This window comes from Octodon degus, unplaced genomic scaffold (assembly GCF_000260255.1).
Source record: "Octodon degus isolate 3935 unplaced genomic scaffold, OctDeg1.0 scaffold00207, whole genome shotgun sequence".
Classification (NCBI taxonomy): Eukaryota; Metazoa; Chordata; class Mammalia; order Rodentia; family Octodontidae; genus Octodon; species Octodon degus.
In genome coordinates this window covers 4,143,347-4,162,458 of record NW_004524783.1, presented here as the reverse complement: position 1 = coordinate 4,162,458, position 19,112 = coordinate 4,143,347, and the positions used below count along the sequence as shown (strand labels likewise).

General features: G+C 47.7%; 1 protein-coding gene across 1 annotated transcript; it reads left to right on the top strand.

The window, feature by feature from the left end:
• The first annotated feature begins 833 nt into the window (after positions 1-833).
• Positions 834-3,103, top strand: LOC111813633 (ral guanine nucleotide dissociation stimulator-like). The gene is made up of 5 exons (XM_023704933.1): positions 834-899; positions 1,126-1,319; positions 1,876-1,923; positions 2,462-2,652; positions 3,074-3,103. Exons 1-4 carry the CDS (start codon positions 834-836, stop codon positions 2,631-2,633), a joined length of 480 nt encoding a protein of 159 aa, XP_023560701.1. The 3' UTR covers positions 2,634-2,652; positions 3,074-3,103.
• Positions 3,104-19,112: the final 16,009 nt, after the last annotated feature.

The window sequence follows — 19,112 nt, the reverse complement described above, 5'->3', positions numbered from 1 at the left end:
AGGGTTATTTAACTCACATTCACTGAAGGTTTCAATCCATACTCAGCTGGCTCCAAAGCAGACTATTCTGGGAGTAGAGAAATCCAAACCCTCGGAAGGCAGAGGTAGGAGGATCATCATGAATTCAGGCTCAGCGTGGGTTGCATGGTTTCAAATAGCCTTAATTACCTAGAAAGACCTCGGAGCCCGACTGGTCAGGACAGAGGGTCACTGCTGCCCTCGGCTCCAGACAGCTCTCTGCGCAAAGCGGCCTCAGTCGCAGGAGCCGCTGCCCAGCGCTGCAGTGTCCAGAGGAGGGGCCGGGACGCCTCTGCGTTCAGGACGACCAGGTGTCACCTCCTAGAGGCTCTAGGCCAGGGCACGCGCCAGCCAGTGTAACGGTCCCTCTCACTGGTCTTGCGCCCTGGGGCGCTCGCCGTGGCCCTCGAACCTCGCGCTGAGGCTCTAGCCACAGCTGCCTCCTGCCTTCCCCGAGACACTGGAGGACAGCGAGACATGAACCATGACACTCTGCACTCCGGGAACGGGCTGCACTGGGGTCCGCAGGCAGGAGATATCACAGGGGATGGTGGGTCAGGGTGTCCGGTTTTGAACACACAGGTGGGTAAGGGACGTCCAGAAGATTGGGGTGACACGGGAGAAGCAGCGCGCCAAGAAGGGCAGGAAGTGACGTCACTTCCTTGACAACGCCCCAAACAGAACCTGGAAACCCCGAGGCTGTTTGCCCTCAGTGACTGTTGGAGAGACTAAGGAACAAGAGGATGTTCTTGCGTTGTTTCACCAGTTGTATAGGCTCAGGTCGCAAGAAATGGTGGCGCAGGGACCGTGTCCAAATGGGGACTCCCCGAGAAAGCTGCCACCCCCGCGGTCTAGCGGGTATCGAGTCCACGATCACAAAGGTGACAAAGGATAGCCCTGAACAGGGGAGAGTGAGCCAGCCCATGACACTGACCACCCTGGTTTCCTAGATCCTTGTCTGTGTTCTGTGTAGCGTGGTGGGGGGAAGTGGGGATGGGCGGTGAGAAAGGTGGGGACTTCTATCAAGGCTGTTTCATTTGGGAGCTGAGCTCTTTCTTACCCATTACGGTTTCCACGCTTGAGCTCTGCCTTTTGCTGTCAACTCAGGGCACAAATGAGATCGCCCCGAAGGTGGAGGACGCCTGCACTGTGAGGACCTTGGAACCAGGCACACTGGAGAAGCTGGTGAACTACCTGGTGCCTGCCCAGCGCTGCGGAGACCCCTTCTTCGTGCCTGCGTTCCTGGCCACCTACAGGCGGTTCGCCACCACGGGGCAGGTGCTGGATCTGCTGTTCCGCAGGTGTGCCTCACCTCCAAGACAGGGGTCCCATCATCTCCTGAGTGGGTGTTGGGAATTCGGTGCACCCGGCTGCGCCCCAGTGTGCTCTATGGCAACAGGACAGTGCTGAGCACACCGCTCAGATGCTGCAGTCCTAGACTAAGTGGGCTTCGGAGCACCTTCCCCAGGTCCGGTGCTGTGTCTTGTAATCAGCCCGTAATGTGGGGCTTGATGTCCCCAGGGAATGAGCTGTGTGCCTGGGGCCTCACTTTCCTAGGTTCCTGGCTACACTAATCCAGAGTAGTGACCCCTAGGGGCAAACAGTGCAGCCCATACAGTTACACATCTGGGCAGGAGCTGGCTTGCTCTTTCACTGCACAAATGTGTGCAATGCACCTACTATGTGCAGACCACTTTCCTGATATTTCTGTGCCATTCAGGCAGCAGCACAGACAAGCACTCAGCCTCCCCTGAGTCCCTCCTCATCCCGGAATCAGATCATGTCCTAGATATCCTTGTAGGTGGAGACACTGCAGACACTGGGTACTATAAGGTCACATGCTGATGCCTCTTCTAGGTATGAGTTCTTCCACCCCAACAGTGAGGAGGACCAGCAGAGCAAGAGGTGAGTGGGCATGGGGATAAGAGGGAGGATTTCCGTCTCCAGAGTGGGGTTCATCTGAGCACCTAGGCTTTAGTGGAGCAGACAAACCTGTGGGTTACACACCATTCATGGATCCCTGATAGAGGCTCGGGTCTGAGATCAATCGCAGAAGCCGCTGCCCAGCTCCACAGTGCCCGGAGGGGCGGCTGGGGCTGCACCTCATGAGAAAGGAGGATGCAGAGCTGTTGTTGGGATGCTGGGTGTGGGAGGAGCAAAGGGTGCCTGGTGCTCACAGCAGGTGCCCAGTAGGATCAGCACACAGCCTCTTCCCAACACAGCCTCAGCACACAGCCTCTTCCCAACCACAGGAACGCACCTCATGCTGTATGGAGGCAGCTTAGTAACTGTGGAGCACAGACTGTTCAGCCTGGGTCCCTCAGCCCAGTCCAGCAGCTTTGGGGCAGGGGATCTCTGCCAGGCAACCCTGCTTCAGGGTCATTGTCAGACAAACAGATGGGGATAGCTCAGGCCCCTGAACCTTCTGTCTGTGTACTCCTAGTGCTCTGAGCTCCTTCCTGGAGACCTGGTTGCGGCAATACCCACGAGACTTTTGCCAGGGACCAGACCTGGCCTGTGTGAAGCAGCTCCTAACGTATGCATTGATCAACCTTCCAAATTCGGAAATTATCTCTGAAGTGTGCAGACTTCTGAACCAACGTGAAACCCACTAAGTAGGATCCAATCCCAAGGGTGAGGAGGCCAGGGTGGATGCTTGTGCGTGGGGCAGCAGGGTTCATCCTGGGCCCACCTGGAGAGTCTCCATAGGCTGTGTGCTGGCCAGGAGGAAAGAAGAGGCTGGGAGCAGAGTTGGGCGTGCACCCCAGTAGGGATGGAGTGCTGCAGTGCGGCCAGCAGCTGGGGATTCTCTCCCAGGCAGAGGGCTGCTCTGCCTTGGGAAAGAATCAGGGAAGGATCATGGTGGAAGTGTGTTTTCTGCTGCATTTCTCATGCCATCTATGGCCAGAATTGCTCCCCAGGAGCACCCCTCAAGCAAGACCAGAAAAGGGGAAGGGTGGGGTAGCCACTGCTTTAGCTGCAGCTGCAGGATCTGGGGCTACATGGGCAGGAGCATCCCAGCCTGACCATGTGTCTCCCTCTGTACTTCTCTCAGGAGCTGGTCATCTGGCTGCAGGACAGCTCAGGACACAACTTGCAGGGCTCCAATTGTCTTATCCCTAGTTCCTCGCCTGCAAAACTCGTGTGTGTGTGTGTGTGTGTGTGTGTGTGTGTGTTGTGGTTTTTTAATCCTCCTTTTGGTATAAAATTGTATTTATATAAATTTATTTAAGTTAATAAAATGTGATTGCAATAAAATCAAAGTGCTCCTTACTTAAAAATGCACCTACAGGACATTAAATCTTCCCTCTATGGCGCACACCCCACCGCACTGTCCAGATGCAGGACAGAGGCCCCAGCAGTACCCCTGGGTGCTGTGGGCAAGACGCAGATGTCATGTATGGAGGACGCCCTGGTGTGATGGGGACAGGAAAGTAGTGAGAGGGACAGAAAGAGAGATGGTTAAAGGACATGTGCCCCACTGGGTCTTCACCCCCAATACCCAGGACTGGATGAGCACTGGGCAGCACCCTGTGTCCCTTGTGAGCCCCCCTTGTGTCACTTCCTTCCTCTGAGGTGGGACAGCAGTGCACTCCCTGAAGGAGGTAAGGACACACGTAAGGCACTGGCAATGGGAGCTGCCTGCCACCCTGGGGCTGAGCAGTGCGCCTGACAGTCACAGTGGACACAAGTAGAACCGAGGCTGCGAGCAAATACTCAGAAGGGATTTAATTCCAGCAAACAGATGCAAAGCTTTGGCGCATTTCTGAATTGAAGCTGAGCTCCTCACAAGCGGAGCTGAGATGGACTGGCAGAGCATGGCTGTGGGAACTTCACACGTAGGGCTGTGGGGATGGCCTGGCTCTGTCCAAGTGCCCAAGCACTTGAGGACCTCCAAGTACAATGACAGGCCTCATCGCCAAATCACACAGGTAGCTGAGGGTCTGGCCAGATGCCACCTTCATGAGACTGCAAGTGCCATGGAAGGAGCAGAGGCAGACTGCACTTCCAGGAGACCCGTCCACAGGCCAGTGCAAGAGCAAAGGCTTAGTACTGTCTGGAGCACTTGACTGCTTTATCATTTTCATTGATTTCTTCTCCAAGGCGTAATTTAGAACACTTTGTAATTTCAAGTGAGCATATACGGATGTAAGTCATGTGTCACTTAAACCATTCAGACATGTGTTCCATACACAAGACGAAGAAGAGAAAGTGTATTAGAAAGCCTGCTGGGTGGCCCGAGCCTGTCACTGTAGCACTGTGGGAGGCTGAGGCCCAAGGACCTAAGCTTGAGCCTGACCCAGGCAATTCGTGACTTAGTGAGTTCCTGTTTCACAGTTGAAAGGATTGTAAAAAAATTTAAGAAAGATTGAGAATGTATGTCAGGGTCCTCAAACCAAAACTGTTTTAGAGAGAAGCATAAAATATGCCCTGCCTTATTTCTGGGATCTTAACATCATTCAAGGTATAAATCACTCTTGTTTTTAAAAACCACAAGCAACCACGTTAGGAAAATTAGAGAAAGAAAGGCTTCTCATTTTAGATCGGCAACTACCACAAAACTGCTGCCTTAGTATGTCAGACTAAGCTTGAAATACCTGAGCACTAGTATGACAAATGGTGGCCTGGGAGTTTCCAAGGGCTGGATTCTCGGGACAACTCTATCTCTTTTTCATCATTTCAGCTTGATCTGCGGGTCCCAACCTCTCAACCAAGTTCACCTTGTTGGAAATTAACTTTTTAATCTTCAAAAAAAAGGTGAAAGAATTTACTGTTATTTTTCTTTTATTCTTCAATGTCTCTGGAATGATTATTCCCATTGTTGACGAAGACTGCACACTACATAATGCTGTGTGCTCTGCACCACAGAATGATTGGTTCTTCACCACTTTCCGTGGTACCACTACATGCTCTTATGTCAGAATTGTTTTTTCACATTAGAAATTTTATGCGGGGCTGGGATGGGCCCTCTCAGGGGCTTGTCATAGGTCCTATTTTATAAGAATGCTAAAAATTTTAAGTTCCATGTGTGTTGGTTTTCACCTACAAGAAAAATCTGGACACATTTGAGAATTTTTGACTTGTACTCAAGGACTCCCCCTTCACATACCTCCCCATATGGTCACATACTGGAGTTGGCCCTTCTCTATGTACCCTACTCCTCCAGGGCTTATTTTCACCTGAGTGTGAACTATTTCTAGCAGTCTATTTTGAAGACTCAATATCAGAGTCCAGGGCTCTGAGGATTTCTCGTTCTCATGTTAGAGACTCCCCTGGTCACCTAGATCTAGTCCTGGTGGAGACATCACACCACTGAGCACTGGCAGTGCTTAGGGCTTGTCCTTCAGGTCCTCAGTTTTTCCAGGGAGCAAACAGAGATCCTGACCTTGGGCCCAGGTCAGACCCAGGATTCCTAGTAAACCAGAGGACTATAAGTGTGAGGCCAGCGACTGACTGAGAACAACTCTGAAAATAAAATTTAAGACATGTCTGAGGGCATGTTTTACTGCTTCCTGGAACCCATGCCAATACAGCATTAAATGAAACCTACCTACAATCAATTGCTCACTGTCCTAAATGCAAGGCTGTGAAATATGGCATTTAATCGTGATTGTCGATTTGACTGGATCAAGAGCCTCCTGGAATTGTGATCGATTGGGAGATTGCTAATCTTATCTAGGGGTAGCCCTGTGCAGAATTATACAAGCAGAGATCTACTAGGCAGAGGGTCCTAGCTGGAGGAAGAGAGTCATGGATGGTGGCACGGGGATTATATCTGGTCCCAGGACCCTTCCTGTCAGTTTCCTCCTGGCAACTCTGCTTCCTTGATGCCATTGAGCAGCTATCCTCTGCATCATCCTTCAGCCATGATATGTCCTTTTGGGAGCCAGCCTAGCATGGATGAAAACCTGGAAACCAAAAGCAAGCATAAACCTTTTATTCCTTAGGGTGTGGGTATGAAGTGTTTCACCCCTAAGAGGAAAGGTGCAAAAATGGTACCATTTTCTTACAATGCCTTATTAATGCTGAGCGTCTCTTCCTGAGCAGACAACACTACGTATTACAACACATTCTATGAAATTCCTATTACTTTTTTAAATGAAAGTCTGTATCACTTGTCATTTTTTCTGTTTTAATTGTAATTTACACTATCTTTAAAAAGTAAAAAAATAGATATTCAAAAAAAGAAGATGGGAATTCTTACCATCCCATTTTCTCATTTATAGTTTTCACTTTCGTCAATAAAGAATGACAGTGGAGCGATGCCAGGGTCTGTGGTGATAGAGCAGTGTTTTGTGGAACTGGACTCACCACCTTGATTGACTTTGTATCTGAGCTCCTGCCTCTCACTTGAGCTGCTGCTCCTTCTACTCAGGGCTGGCTGCGCTATGCAGGGCACCTTGATTCACTTGAACACCAGGGAGGGGCTTCATCAATCACAGTTCAAGAACCATACAGAACCTGGTGGTCACCACCTCTGCAGCCATGGCTGGTGCTGGCTGGTGGCTGTCACCAGCTCTGGGTGCACCTGTTGCAGCTCCCTCTTTGTCCCCCTGTGCTCCACTGCTGATGGAGTTCCTAGTGCAGGAGCTGCTTGTGCCCTCTAAACTTCTGGAGCCAGACATGTGCATATTGGTGGCAGGGACCTTGCTTGTGGCCTGGGCTAGTGGCCAAGCTGGGCATGATGCCCAGGAAGATGTGCTGCTTATTCTTTCTAGGACGAAAGCCCCACTGATTCCCCCCAGATCAAAGCACACAGCCTTCAATGCCCCCACCCTGAACCCCAAAGGCTCAGGCAGCAGTGCACCACTGAATCCAGCCACATACGATTCAAAACAGCTTTCCTTTTTGTCTCTCCCATTTTTTCTTTCTTATTTGATTGAGCAAAGCTGGAAACTTTAAATGGTATCGCTGGGACTTTTGATTTCTCCTTTGCATGCTAAGGACTTGCTATTATAATTGTCCTAAGAGACAGTCTTGTCAACATGCCTCTAACAAAAACTGAGAAAAGAATATTAAATACAGAATCAATCATGATAAAAACACACACACATATATATATATATATATATATATATATATATATATATATAGCAATTAGTTTTTCCATGCTTATAGCTTTTAATTTGGCTTTTCAAAGCCAGCTTCTATTTTTCCCATTCTCTTTGATTTTATTTAAGGTCAAGAGATCTCCGTGCCCCAAATTTGACACCTGAGAATTGCCAATACTAACACAGTCCTGTGCTGCATTTTGATGCTAACAAACACGCTTCTCCCCTGTTGCTCACCAATGACAAGTGTCCCCTCATGCAGATTTCCTCACTTGAGTCCGTGCTCATGAGCCAATTGCTGCATCTTGTGCAGCTCTACACGTTTCCAGGGAAATAGGCAAGAGGATTTAGAAATGAAGAGATGAAATGCTTCGAGGAAAGAGGCGCTCCCATGAAGGGGCCATTTGGAGGCCTAGGTGAGTCCAGGGACACAGCTGGCAGGAAGGAATCAGTGTCTCAAAGAACGCCGACTTGTGTGAACGCAGGAATGCAGCAGGAAGAACCTATACTGGACATTTAAGACAGCCATTTTCTGAGACCTCTGAGGGCTGAGATCCCAAAAGACAAAGGAAGACACTGGGTATTGACCTTGAAGATGGAAATCTCAGAAGAAAGCCCAGCCTCAAAAAGACAAAGTCACTTGGCTGGGACCTGGAACCAATCCAAGACTGATGGGGGGCCTCTGAGCCCCCGGACCTGTGTCTCGCTGAGGTGGAGTTGCTCCCAAGGAGCCCTTGAAGCGGGGCAGTCACCTGGCACTGCATAAAGCCAGATGCAGTGGCAGCTCTGAAGGAAAGGACTCAGCCCCTCACATCTGAGCCCTGAGCATACACACATGAGCACAGGCTATCAAGTGCTGGAGGATGCTGGCCATAGCAGTGGTCTTTGAAAGCCGAGAGACCTTGCTCTTCCTCTTTTGTTAGGCAGCCTCCTCTCTGACCTTCTGCAGTGCATCTAGGTAAGCCTGGTGCTGGCAGAAGACGATCTGCTCCCCCTAGAGGCGAATGCGGTCACCTACTCTGTGGCTTCCTTCAGGCTTGAAAGAATGTCCTCCATTTTGTTCTGCAGAAAGAAAAGACACACCACAATCCTGCAGAAGGGGAACCCAAAGGCATGGGAGATAGCTCAGCTGAGAGCCCGCAGGCATGGCCCCTGAGCTGAATGTCCCCACCAACGGTGCTCTTGGGGAAGCACAGGAAACCACAGCCCAACCCATGTGGGGCTCGTCCTATTGTGGGCTCAGCCAGGACTCAGTTTCTCTCTTTGACCCCGTGAGGGTCTGAGGGGAGGCGATGGCAGCCCACAGAGAACACAGCAGGGCAGGAAGGGCTACCTTGCGATCAGGCTCATTCCACACGTGCTCTGTGCCTGGCTTATAGAGACACCAAGTAGGAGAGCTTGGCCCTGAATGCACCACAGCCTCCACCTTGCAGAGCCAAGGCTTGTGAGGCTGGGACCCTACATTGCCCCAATTGCTATGTGCTTGGCCTTGGACTGAATCTGTCCGTGTGCCTCCTCCTGCTCCTGAGGTCCAGTTTGTAGACTAAGCTTCCTTGGTGAGCGTCCTGGTGGAGGTTCACCTCCTATACTCTCCTCACTCTCCTCCCCACAACACTGTGTCTACACTGACCTGGGTTCCTCGTTGCTGATCTTAACTGCTTCATACCTGAGTCCCTCCAACTGCACTGCTCTAACCAGATCTTGCTGCAGGTACCACAGCGAGGTTTCCCTGGGAGCAAGAGGATTCCAAACTTATAGAGGAAGGGTATCCAAGTGGAGGCAAGAGATGTGTGTTTACTGTCAGAGCTCTTCAGTCTTCTGTAGTGACATGGGTGTGTTGTTGGTTTTACCATGATGGTTCTGTACAGCTTGAAAAACTCTGGGAATTTCATCAGGCACATCTGGGCAGTTGTGGTGGACCCACTCTGACCAAACAGACACAGGCAAGTTGGTGCTGGCGTCTGCTGTATGCCTCACCTGGGCTGTACCACACAAGGCTTTAAAATGCTCAGCCACACAGCACCCTGTCCCTCCCCACTCAGCCCGCCACCTCTCCTTCTCCACCTTCCCATTCTCCTCCTCCTCCTTCTAATCCTCCTCCTAACCCTCTTTCACAACAAAGACAAAGCCATGCTCCATGGAGTCAGAACCCATTGGAAGACTTACAGCTATACAGCCTCACATGCCTCCATTTCACATCTATTTTATCCAAAGTGGAAGCTGTGTTTCCTAGAACGCTATTACTTATAAATCACAAACCTACTAATACTTAAGACGAAATGATCACATCATTCTCACTCCCCTCACTCTCACTTCTAAAGGAAGGGGCTGGGCTGGAGGGGTTCCTCCATGCTCTGTGCTGAGACCTGCCTAAACCCCCCAGGATTCCAAATTCTCCCGGATCCATGGGCACTGTGGGAGGGTCACACAATCCCACTCCCCAGGTTCTAGGTTCTTGGGTACCTTATGCCACCACACTGTCCACAGTATTATCCAAAGTCTGAGTGGATGTCTGTGGGCCACTGCATTATACATGGCATCCAGGACTTGGAAGGGAGCTACGAGCTCGGAGACGGTCTTGGGCACTGAGCCTTCATGGGGTGTGCGCCACCTCCCGTAGTGCCTCCTCTATGTCATATCAGGGTCACGCCGGTGGATCCAGCCTGGCATCTGGGTAAGGGGAGGACAGTGTTTGTGCATCAGATGCCCAAGGGAGGGCTCTGCACTCTCAACCTTCATCCAAGTAGACCAACAGATGTCACCCCAGGGTGCCACACTCGCCCATGACCCGGTACAGCATGTCTTCAGATGGTGCCTCTAGATCCTCGAGGTGCTTTTTGATGATCTTCTCATCTGTCTTGGAGCTCACAGACCTAGAATGCTCTGGCTGCGATGCTGGTGTTCAAGTGTCCAGATTTCATGTTGTAAACCATCAGAGCCTGCAGGAGGAAAAGGCAGCTTCACCTGTATGTACAAAAGGCAAATCTTTTAGATTTTTCATATGTGGTTTCTGTAAAAAAGAGTGGCAACAAGCAAGAAAAATTAAAAATAATTCTTGATTTTGAATGTGAAATTGTGTCCCTTAAAATCAGTTACAGGCACCTATTGGCCTCGTTGAGTGACAAGGACCACAGCATGTGTAGCTTCTGGGTTGACAACTCCCTACTGCAGCCATGGCTCCTTGTCTCTGACATCAGGGTCCTCTCTGTCCCCCTAGAGCACAGCACATGCTGTCCTGCCTCCCGACTCAGTGCTGTGGTCGGAATATGTCCCTGACGCTCACTTGTGGAAACTGCCCATAGGTGGCACCACTGAGAGGCGGCTGTTTAAGAAGATTCCAGGTGCTGAGGGCTGCACCTGCACAGCAGCTGTGTGTAGAGTGGAGGCCAGAAGGGGCTGCCCTGCCATCCCGCTGGTGAGGACACAGCCAGAAGTCAGCAGGTGGGAAGCAGCTGCAGAGACCTCACCTTCTGCAGAGTCCCCATGAACGGGTGCCTTGACGTGGACATTCCAGCTTCCAGAAGTGTGAGCCGTGGATTTCTCTCCCTGTTATAAACTTTTCTTACTGAGACTGCTTAGTTACATGAGCAGAAAGTCAGACACTCGCCCTTTGCAAAGTGCTGCTTATGGAGCTCCACAACTGGAACTGTGTTCAGAGCCTGGCAATCACTGGTTTCCTACAGTGCTATGTCTTTCGCTTCCCCGAGAACACCACAGATGTTGTGATTAAATGTCAAGAAGAAAAACAGCATATTATTGGAGGTACTGCAATTGCAGGGGTAGTCGTGGCTTGGAGGGTGTGTGAAGCTTGTGTCTGGTTGAGCCACTGTCCTCCTCAAGGCCACTCTGGGACAAAGGCTGAGAAGATGCCCTGCCGCCGGGAGGCCCATCCCCCTGTAATGCCCCAGGAGTCGGTCTTTGCTGAGTCTCTACCATGAGCAACATTCCCTGACCTTGTCTCCACTGACACCCTTCTTAGTGCTCAGTGGGCTGAGTGTTCCTGGAGGAGCCAGGATGGATCCCAGGAGGTCGTGAAGGACAGCAATGTGTTCATCTCCATCAGTGGCCCACAGGCAGCCCACACCTTTCAGGAAGCATGTTCTCACTGTCACCGTCTGGGATGTCCAAGTCATTCTCTGTAACTCCTCTGTTGTTTTCTCCTGAAAGTCCTTTATTTCATTTTCCAACAGTAGCAGATATTTCTGGGGCCAAGGAACAAAATGTAAGGAGCATATAAATTTGGACTAGGAATACAAAGAAGGCCAGGGACCGGCTCCACAGAGGGGCTGCCTGCACCATGACCATCTCATCTTCATAAATTTCCAGGGGCAGCGTGGCATAGTATGGGTCTCCATTGCACTCCAGTCCACCATTTTCCCTCTCCCAGCTCAGAGGCACAAGCCACAGATGGGCAAACAGGGACAGTGACCGCTGTGTCCTACAGCATCACCCTGAATGGTGAGCCACCAAGAAGCAACCCCTGCTTCACCCTCCATGTCTCTGCATGAACAGTAACTTCATGCTTGGTTTCAAAGTGACAGTTGGGACCACTTGAGATTCTACAACTTTTATGCTATTTTCAGAAGGGCATGAATGAACAGAGACTCATTTCTATCCTTGTGGCCAGCAGGGGGAAAGGCTCCTTCGCCACCCAGTATTAGGGTGGACCTTGTTGCCAGGGATGTTAGCACTGTCCCTTCCCATGGTCCAGGTGCCCAGATGACAATGGACACTGGGAGGCTGAATCCAGGGCACAGGGGTCACCCAGGGAAGTTACAGGAAAGCACGATGTGTAGTAAATGGGGCAGCTAGGGAAGAACACCTGAGCTCAGATGCAGCAGCCACACCCAGGGCCCGGAATGCTGAACCGCAGGGCTGGATGGAGGCTGGGAGCCCACAGGGCAGCATGCGGCTGCTGCTCAGGTTGCCGGGTGAGCTCTGCTCTCCCCATCATGTTCCAGGAGACATCCTCCTGCTCTCCTCACAACCACAGGATCAGGGAAGTGAAACTCAGCCTTGGCTCTGGGCAGATGGGAGAGAAGACCCTGCTGCGTCTCAGGCCCCAGGCGCCTTGCTGAGCATCAGCTGTGCACACCCAGCCTCTGCCTGAGAAATCTCCACCTTGGGCCTGCAGCACATGCAGCCACTTGGCCCGGCTGGGCCTTCCCCTTCTCATGGCTCTCTCTCGGGATGCACAGCATGTTTCTAGCCTCACAGCTGGGGTCGTGTCTGGGACCCTCTAGGAGGACACAGGGCCCTGCCTGTACCTACACAGATGTGGGCCATGAGCTCCTCACACAGGCCCTCTGCCAGGTATGGAACAGTGACCTTTCCATCCTCAAGCAGCACTCTGAATGGGGACAGCTTACCGTGGGCCATAGGCAAGGCCAGTGGTCTGTGCATGGGGAGCTCAAGCACAGTGCATGAGCTTCCTGCAGAGTTGTGCAGACTCCAGTGTTGAACATCCTTAGTCATCAGAGGGAACACACCTTGGTGGCAAGTAGAGAGCCTTGACATGAGCTGCATAACCCCTCCCTGCTCAGCAGGAAGCTGTCCAGAATGTGTCCACAACCACAGACATGTTTCTGCAGCAAACACACACAGAGAAAAACACATACACATGCACACATGCACACACACACACACACACACACACATCAGTGGGCAGTCCCGTGGGAGTACTCTCTGCACACAGGAATGAGTATACATACAGATGTGCATGTGTGTGAGTACAGTGTAGGGAGAGCAACTCTGGCCTGGAATGGAAACCATGACACATGGAGGGAGGAGGCCATCCCGCTCTCCTAGAGGCCCATCCCATGTCTCCAGGATGGGGCATGTCACGTCGTTCTAGGGTTGACATGATTATCTACTGTGACCAGCATCAGAAGGCCTGGAAATGGGCTGGCTGGGGCAGGACACTCACAGCAATCTTGGCTCTCACACACATGAATGAACACAAGAAACTCTAGTAAAATACATACAACAGAACATGAAATATTGTATCCATTTCTAGTGCTGGGTTAATGGCACCAAGTTCGTTCACTGTCACTACCACACTTCTCCTGAGCCTCCTGATAAGCAGAGACCCAAACCTCCCCATTATACACATCCCCACCTACGTCTGTGAGGTTGCTGCCCTGGGAATGTCACTCAGTGGGACCTCGCAGTCTTGGTCTCTGTCAGCAGCTGCCTTGCTCAGGGTCACATCCTCAAGGTCCCATGAAGCTGTAGCCCTTATGGGACACGGCTACTTCTTGATACAGGAATATATTCCAGCTTGCGGGCAACCCAGGTATTTCTCTGTCCACTGAAGCAGGCTGTTCCCCTCATGGCTGCATGCACTCTGCTGCCATGCGTCACAGTGTGCTCAGGCCTGAGTGACGCCCCCGTCATTCCCAGGCTGCTTCCGTGCAGCCTTCTGGAGGACTGAAGCCCTCAGGTATCCACCTTGGCATTTATTTCACTGGAAACAACACAAATTTGTAATATTTTCTTTCCATGATATGTTACCTTGAATATAGTACCTTTAAAACGACTGTGCCATATACCCCTCAATTTCACTGATTTTGGGCAGTCTTGGGAGAATAATGCTTTTTTAAAATTTCCCTTTTATTTTTGAAGGAAAACATTGTCACACACAACCACTCACTGTCCCTCTCACCCACACACTCCCTCACACTCTGGATATCTGCCCTCAGGGGGCATTTCCTCATGGGACAGTTTCTACGATGGCATTGGGTTGGGATCAGTGGTACGGTGTGTGGGTAGTCCTCAGTAAATGTTATTTTTCCCTCTGTAGGGCCTCAGCCAGTCGTGGGCACTTCTGGATGTCCTGCTGGCCATAGCACTTGATGATCGTGTAGCCCTTCTTCAGGAGGTGCACCAGGCTGTGCATCACACCCACCATTGTCTTTGGTGACACTGTCCCGTGCATCAGGCTTTGTCAAGATTCCTGCAGCCAGGACCACCAAGATAGCTCAGCAGACTAAGCACTTGCTTAGGCAAGCGCAGGGGTCAGGGTTCGATCCCTGGCACCACATGCCACACCGGCCCCAGCCCCCATGCACGCTGAGCTGGCGATAGAGTCTGGGCATGGTGGCACACACTTGTAATTCCAGCACTAGGGAGGTTGAAAACAGGATAACTATGAGTCTGAGCTGCACAGTGAGACCCTGGACACACACACACACACACACACACACACACACATACACACACACACACCCCTAAAAAAATAACAAAATCTTAAAAATAAAAATGAATGTTTCCTGCTAAAAAATGTATAAGATGTTAAAAATAAGAAAAATATGAAAAATTTAAACTCTAACTGCTTCTTTTAACAGACCAGCAGAAGTCAGCAGTCTAATTTTGCATCATTTCTAATGCTCTTGTTTTCAATTGCTTTGTATTCTCTTTTTTAAAAAAGCTACACCTGCCTCTGCTAAGCTCTGTATGAAGTACATTAGAGTCAAAATCACTCTTCCCTTGACAATTTTATGGGATTTGTCTCTACGCCTTCTCAAACTTCATTTGGCCAGACTGTGATCCCTACCCTGTAGCTTTTAAGGTTGGCCATATGCAGAATGCACACTTTTGTTCCTAAAGATGAGTCTTCTCACAGAGAAGTAGAAGCTTCTTCAACATCCTTAGGAATCATTAGATAACACCTGGATGGGTGGTATGCTCATGCCCCACGGGTTTCAGTTCCTAAAGCAGAACATTCACACTGCAGCTTGAGGGTCTACAAAGTATGAGGATGAAGTATTAATTTCTAGCAATTTATTCATTCACGTGGTTCAGGGAGCTTTACTGAACACAGTAAAAATATACTACTTATGTTTATATTTTAACATTTTTACATTACTTCTTTCAATAAACATCCTTTGTTGTTTCTGAGTATCTGCTATTTTTAATTTAAATTGAAGGGACATGCAGGAAATGCTACTGTGAAAACGTGGCTCAGGCTCTGAAGCTGGAATTTTAACAAATATCATATTTTTTAATTAAAAAATATTGGACCATGAGCTGTGCTATCACTGTCTTGTGAGCTTGATCTTCAGTCATTTTTGTTGTTCACCGCCCGCTCCCCAGGCTTCCAGGAGAGTCCAGGGCTGATGGGCCACCAGGAATGGGACTCGTCTCTCGTTCACTGTGGCTCAGGCCTATGTGGTCTTTGAAAGAGGCTGTGTCCCTGGTGCCCTGTACACAGGACACAGTGCCTTTGCTTGGGGTCCGCTGCCGTAGGCCTCCCAGGGAGTCAGTTACCTCAAGGAGTGGTGCAGAGAGAGTGAGCCTGGGCTGAGACCTAGGCAGTTCTACACCTTACCCTGAGGTTCAGGGGGACGATCGCTTCTGCTTCTTCTGTATTCATTTGTACCACTGCCTTTCCCCATCTTCCAATCCCCCAAAAGAACATAGGCTCCCAGAAAATAAATGTTAACAAAGGAACTAGCCATTTTCTTTTTGGATGGATGGAAGTAAGGATGGAGAATTTACAGAAAACAAAAATCACACTAACACTTTCTTTTAAATAGAAAAAGTGTTTCTAATGAATTCTATGGAATCACACATTGAAACAGATGTCCTTCCCCTTAGAGTTAAAAGAAATATAAATAATGATGTAGATGCAGGGTTTTGCCTCTCAGTCTTGATTTGTTTTTCACATACCTGTAGGAAAAAAAGAAACCCACAAGGTAGGTTAGGACAAACTGGATTAAATACCTCAGTTTTCAAAAACACTTCATTGTGTTATTGCTACAAAACAATTTGTGTTTGGGCAATGTATTTAGGTACCCTCCAGAGGATACCAATAACATTTTGCTTATTATCATTTTATGTCTGAACAGATCCCTTTATTTGCATAATATATAAGTACACTTAAAATATAGCAGATAATGCTGTTCTGCAAATTGAGTTTTTTTATATTAATAAAATATTGTAATTAACTTTCTCAGTTATAAAAGATTTATGAGATAATTCTAGAGACTTCAGAGCATTGTTATATGCTATAATAACTTAAATAATCTTTAATTATTAGACATTCCATATATGTCAATTACAACTATTGAAAATACCTTATGAAATGTATATATATTTATTATTATAAATGAGCATCTCTTGACTGATCATCCAGCTAAATATCATGTATATGCACTTTATTTTGTAAGTGTTACAAGTAGAATTAGCAGTTGCATCTTAAACACAGAGAAAGGGAACTATTTACTTTCAAGAACTAAGTTCTTGATCTGAGAGTATAGCTCAGTGGTGCAGCAGACGCCCAGCTTGTGTGAGGTTTTGGGTTCACTGCCCTTCACAAAACAAATACAACGAAAAAACAAAGAAGAAAACAGCCTGCAGACAACAGTTTCTGGAGGTCCAGCTTACAGGCCTTTTATTTTCTGGAGGTACAGCAAGAAAAGACCTGTACGTCAAGTTTGGCTGGAGCTACAGGGCACCACAATCTGATATCAAGATCCAAGTAAAAGAAATATACAGTTAGACAAAACAATAATAATCCTAGAACTTTAACATGAGAGATATTTCTGATTTTTAATTAAGGATATGTATGTCTTTACAGCTTTCTACTGTACAGTACTAACACCTGTTGTTTTATTTTTCTTTAAAGGGAAATGATGGTTGATGCAAATTTCAATCACCTCTCTGTTGGTAGCACCTGGTGGGATCCAACCACTTGGAGCTACATGGAAGAGTGCCCCATGTTCCTTGGACAGGGCATAAGAGATAGGACATGCAGACATGGAATCTTGCATGTGTTTTTCAGGAAAAGGGCTTACATATACCAGAAAGCAGATAATACATATCTTAAAGTTACGTTTTTGAGCTTGAGGATATACTTCTGCCAGTAAAGGTTTTTTTCTGGTTATGAACTATTTTTTTTGTTATGAACTTTTTAAGGCCTTGTTTGAAGATGCAGAGCTGAGCAGATGTAAGCTGCAGAGAGCCTTGAAGCTCACCAGTGGCTTGGCAAGGGCAAAAGAAAGATGGACTGAACAAAGCAAAGAGTTTGCTACACAAAGGAGAAGACTTCCAGGTCTGTGGATTCATTTTACCACTCATTTTTTAAAATTAGTGAATATTAGTTACTCAGACCACTGGTGTTTAGGTTGTCAGATTTATAAGTGAAGGGCCAGCAAGATAGCACAATGGACTAAGCGCCTACTTAGGCAAGCACAGGGACCAGGATTCAATCCCTGGCACCACATGCTGTGCTGGCCTTGACTCCAGGGCTGGCTGAGCCACCACTGAGTCCCAGAATGGTGGTGTACACCTGTAATCCCAGTGCTGGAGAGACTGAAAACAGAAGAATCACTAAAGTGGTGGGGTTTTTTTTCTTTTTTTCTATTTTAGGGGATGTGTTATTGGCTATAACTTTTCTATCTTATTCTGGTCCATTTAGCCAAGAGTTTCAAGATCTGCTGTTAAATGATTGAAAGAAGGAAATGAACGCTTGGAAAATTCCATTTGGAAACATTAAAATCTTAGTGCTATGTTCACTGATGTTCCTACTATTATAGTGAGTGGAACCTCCAAGGTTGGCCAAATGATGACCTGGCTATTCAGAACAGAATTATTGTCACAAAGGCATCTCGCTTCCCTTTGCTAATTGATCCATAGGCTCAAGGTAAAGTCTCAACTAAAAATAAAGCCAAAATGAACTCCAGGTAACTTGTGTTTGAGTATATTTATATTATTGCCCAAATTTTTATTGGCTCAAAATAGATCACTAAAAGTCCAAGAATAAAGTATTTAAACACCTTACATAAAGCTGGCAATCATAGGTAGAGCAATAGCAGGTCCAAGCTTTTTTTATATTCATTTTAATGAGAAAAAAATAAAATAACAGTGAAACAGTTTCAAAACACCTTAGTAGGATAGCTATAAAAATTAATACATTGCATATTGTTGTCTTCATATTAGCTATTCAGAGGACAAGATGCAGACATGATATCTTGTCTAAACAATGTTAGTACAAAGCTTTTCTCAATGAACTAAGAAAAAATAGCTGTATATCTATCCTAACTATCATGTGTATACATTTTTTTCACAACAAAATTGTCCTTTATTTATATCCCCTTTTTTTGTTTTGTTTTGCCAGAGATGGATGTTCCACTGCAGTTGAGAAAGCTGTATTTGGAGAAGTCTTTAAAGGACCTTTTCATACTTGACACAAGACCAAAGATTGTAGGTACTTGAATTCAGCAAAATAACCCAATATAATTAATAGTCCATAATGGTAGTGACTAATCAGCCCAACTGGCAATTGTCTGAAGTTGCTGACTTGAGTCTTTTACAGCTCAGCCTATTAATATGGCTCTACTTCTTATACCTCGTGGTTACACTTTTCTGCTGGATGGTTAAGACCAGGTCAAAGCAAGACCCATATAACTAAAATGTAACTTTTGCTATCTTACAAGGTCAGTCAAATCCTCTCAGGATTTACTCTGGAACCATGTATAGCACTTTGTGGATCTTTTGTCAGTGTCAGCCATCTGGATGAGTCACAGCCATTGCTTGACAGATCTGCTTTCTGTGAAAGCCTGAGAGAATGTTTTCTCTCTATGTGACTCTCCTTAGGCACACTCTACATTGTCAATCACTTTACTCTTTGGCCCCATAATCTCCTTGATCAGAAAATTTGGGGTATACCTGAGTAACATGATGTTACAGTACAGGTTCTCCTAAGTCCTGAGTCCTCACTGACTTTGAAGGGCTAGAGCCAAAATATTGGTTAACTTTTCAGCTCATCTATCTGTCTAATATTTGATCTGCAAACTTTAGTTGTTAAATATCCAGAAAAGAAGCTTAACTGCCTCTGTTACAGGATAATATTAGAAATGGTACACAATTACTAACATGATGCAATGTATTCAACCATGCTTTTTGTATTGTACTTTGCTGTCTTTGATGTAGTTTCTCAGGTTACAGACACTAGCATATAGAGTTAGCTAAAGTGAACATTATAAACATTAGCTGCTTTCCAAAAAATGGAAATTAGCAATATAACCACGTCAGCTAATC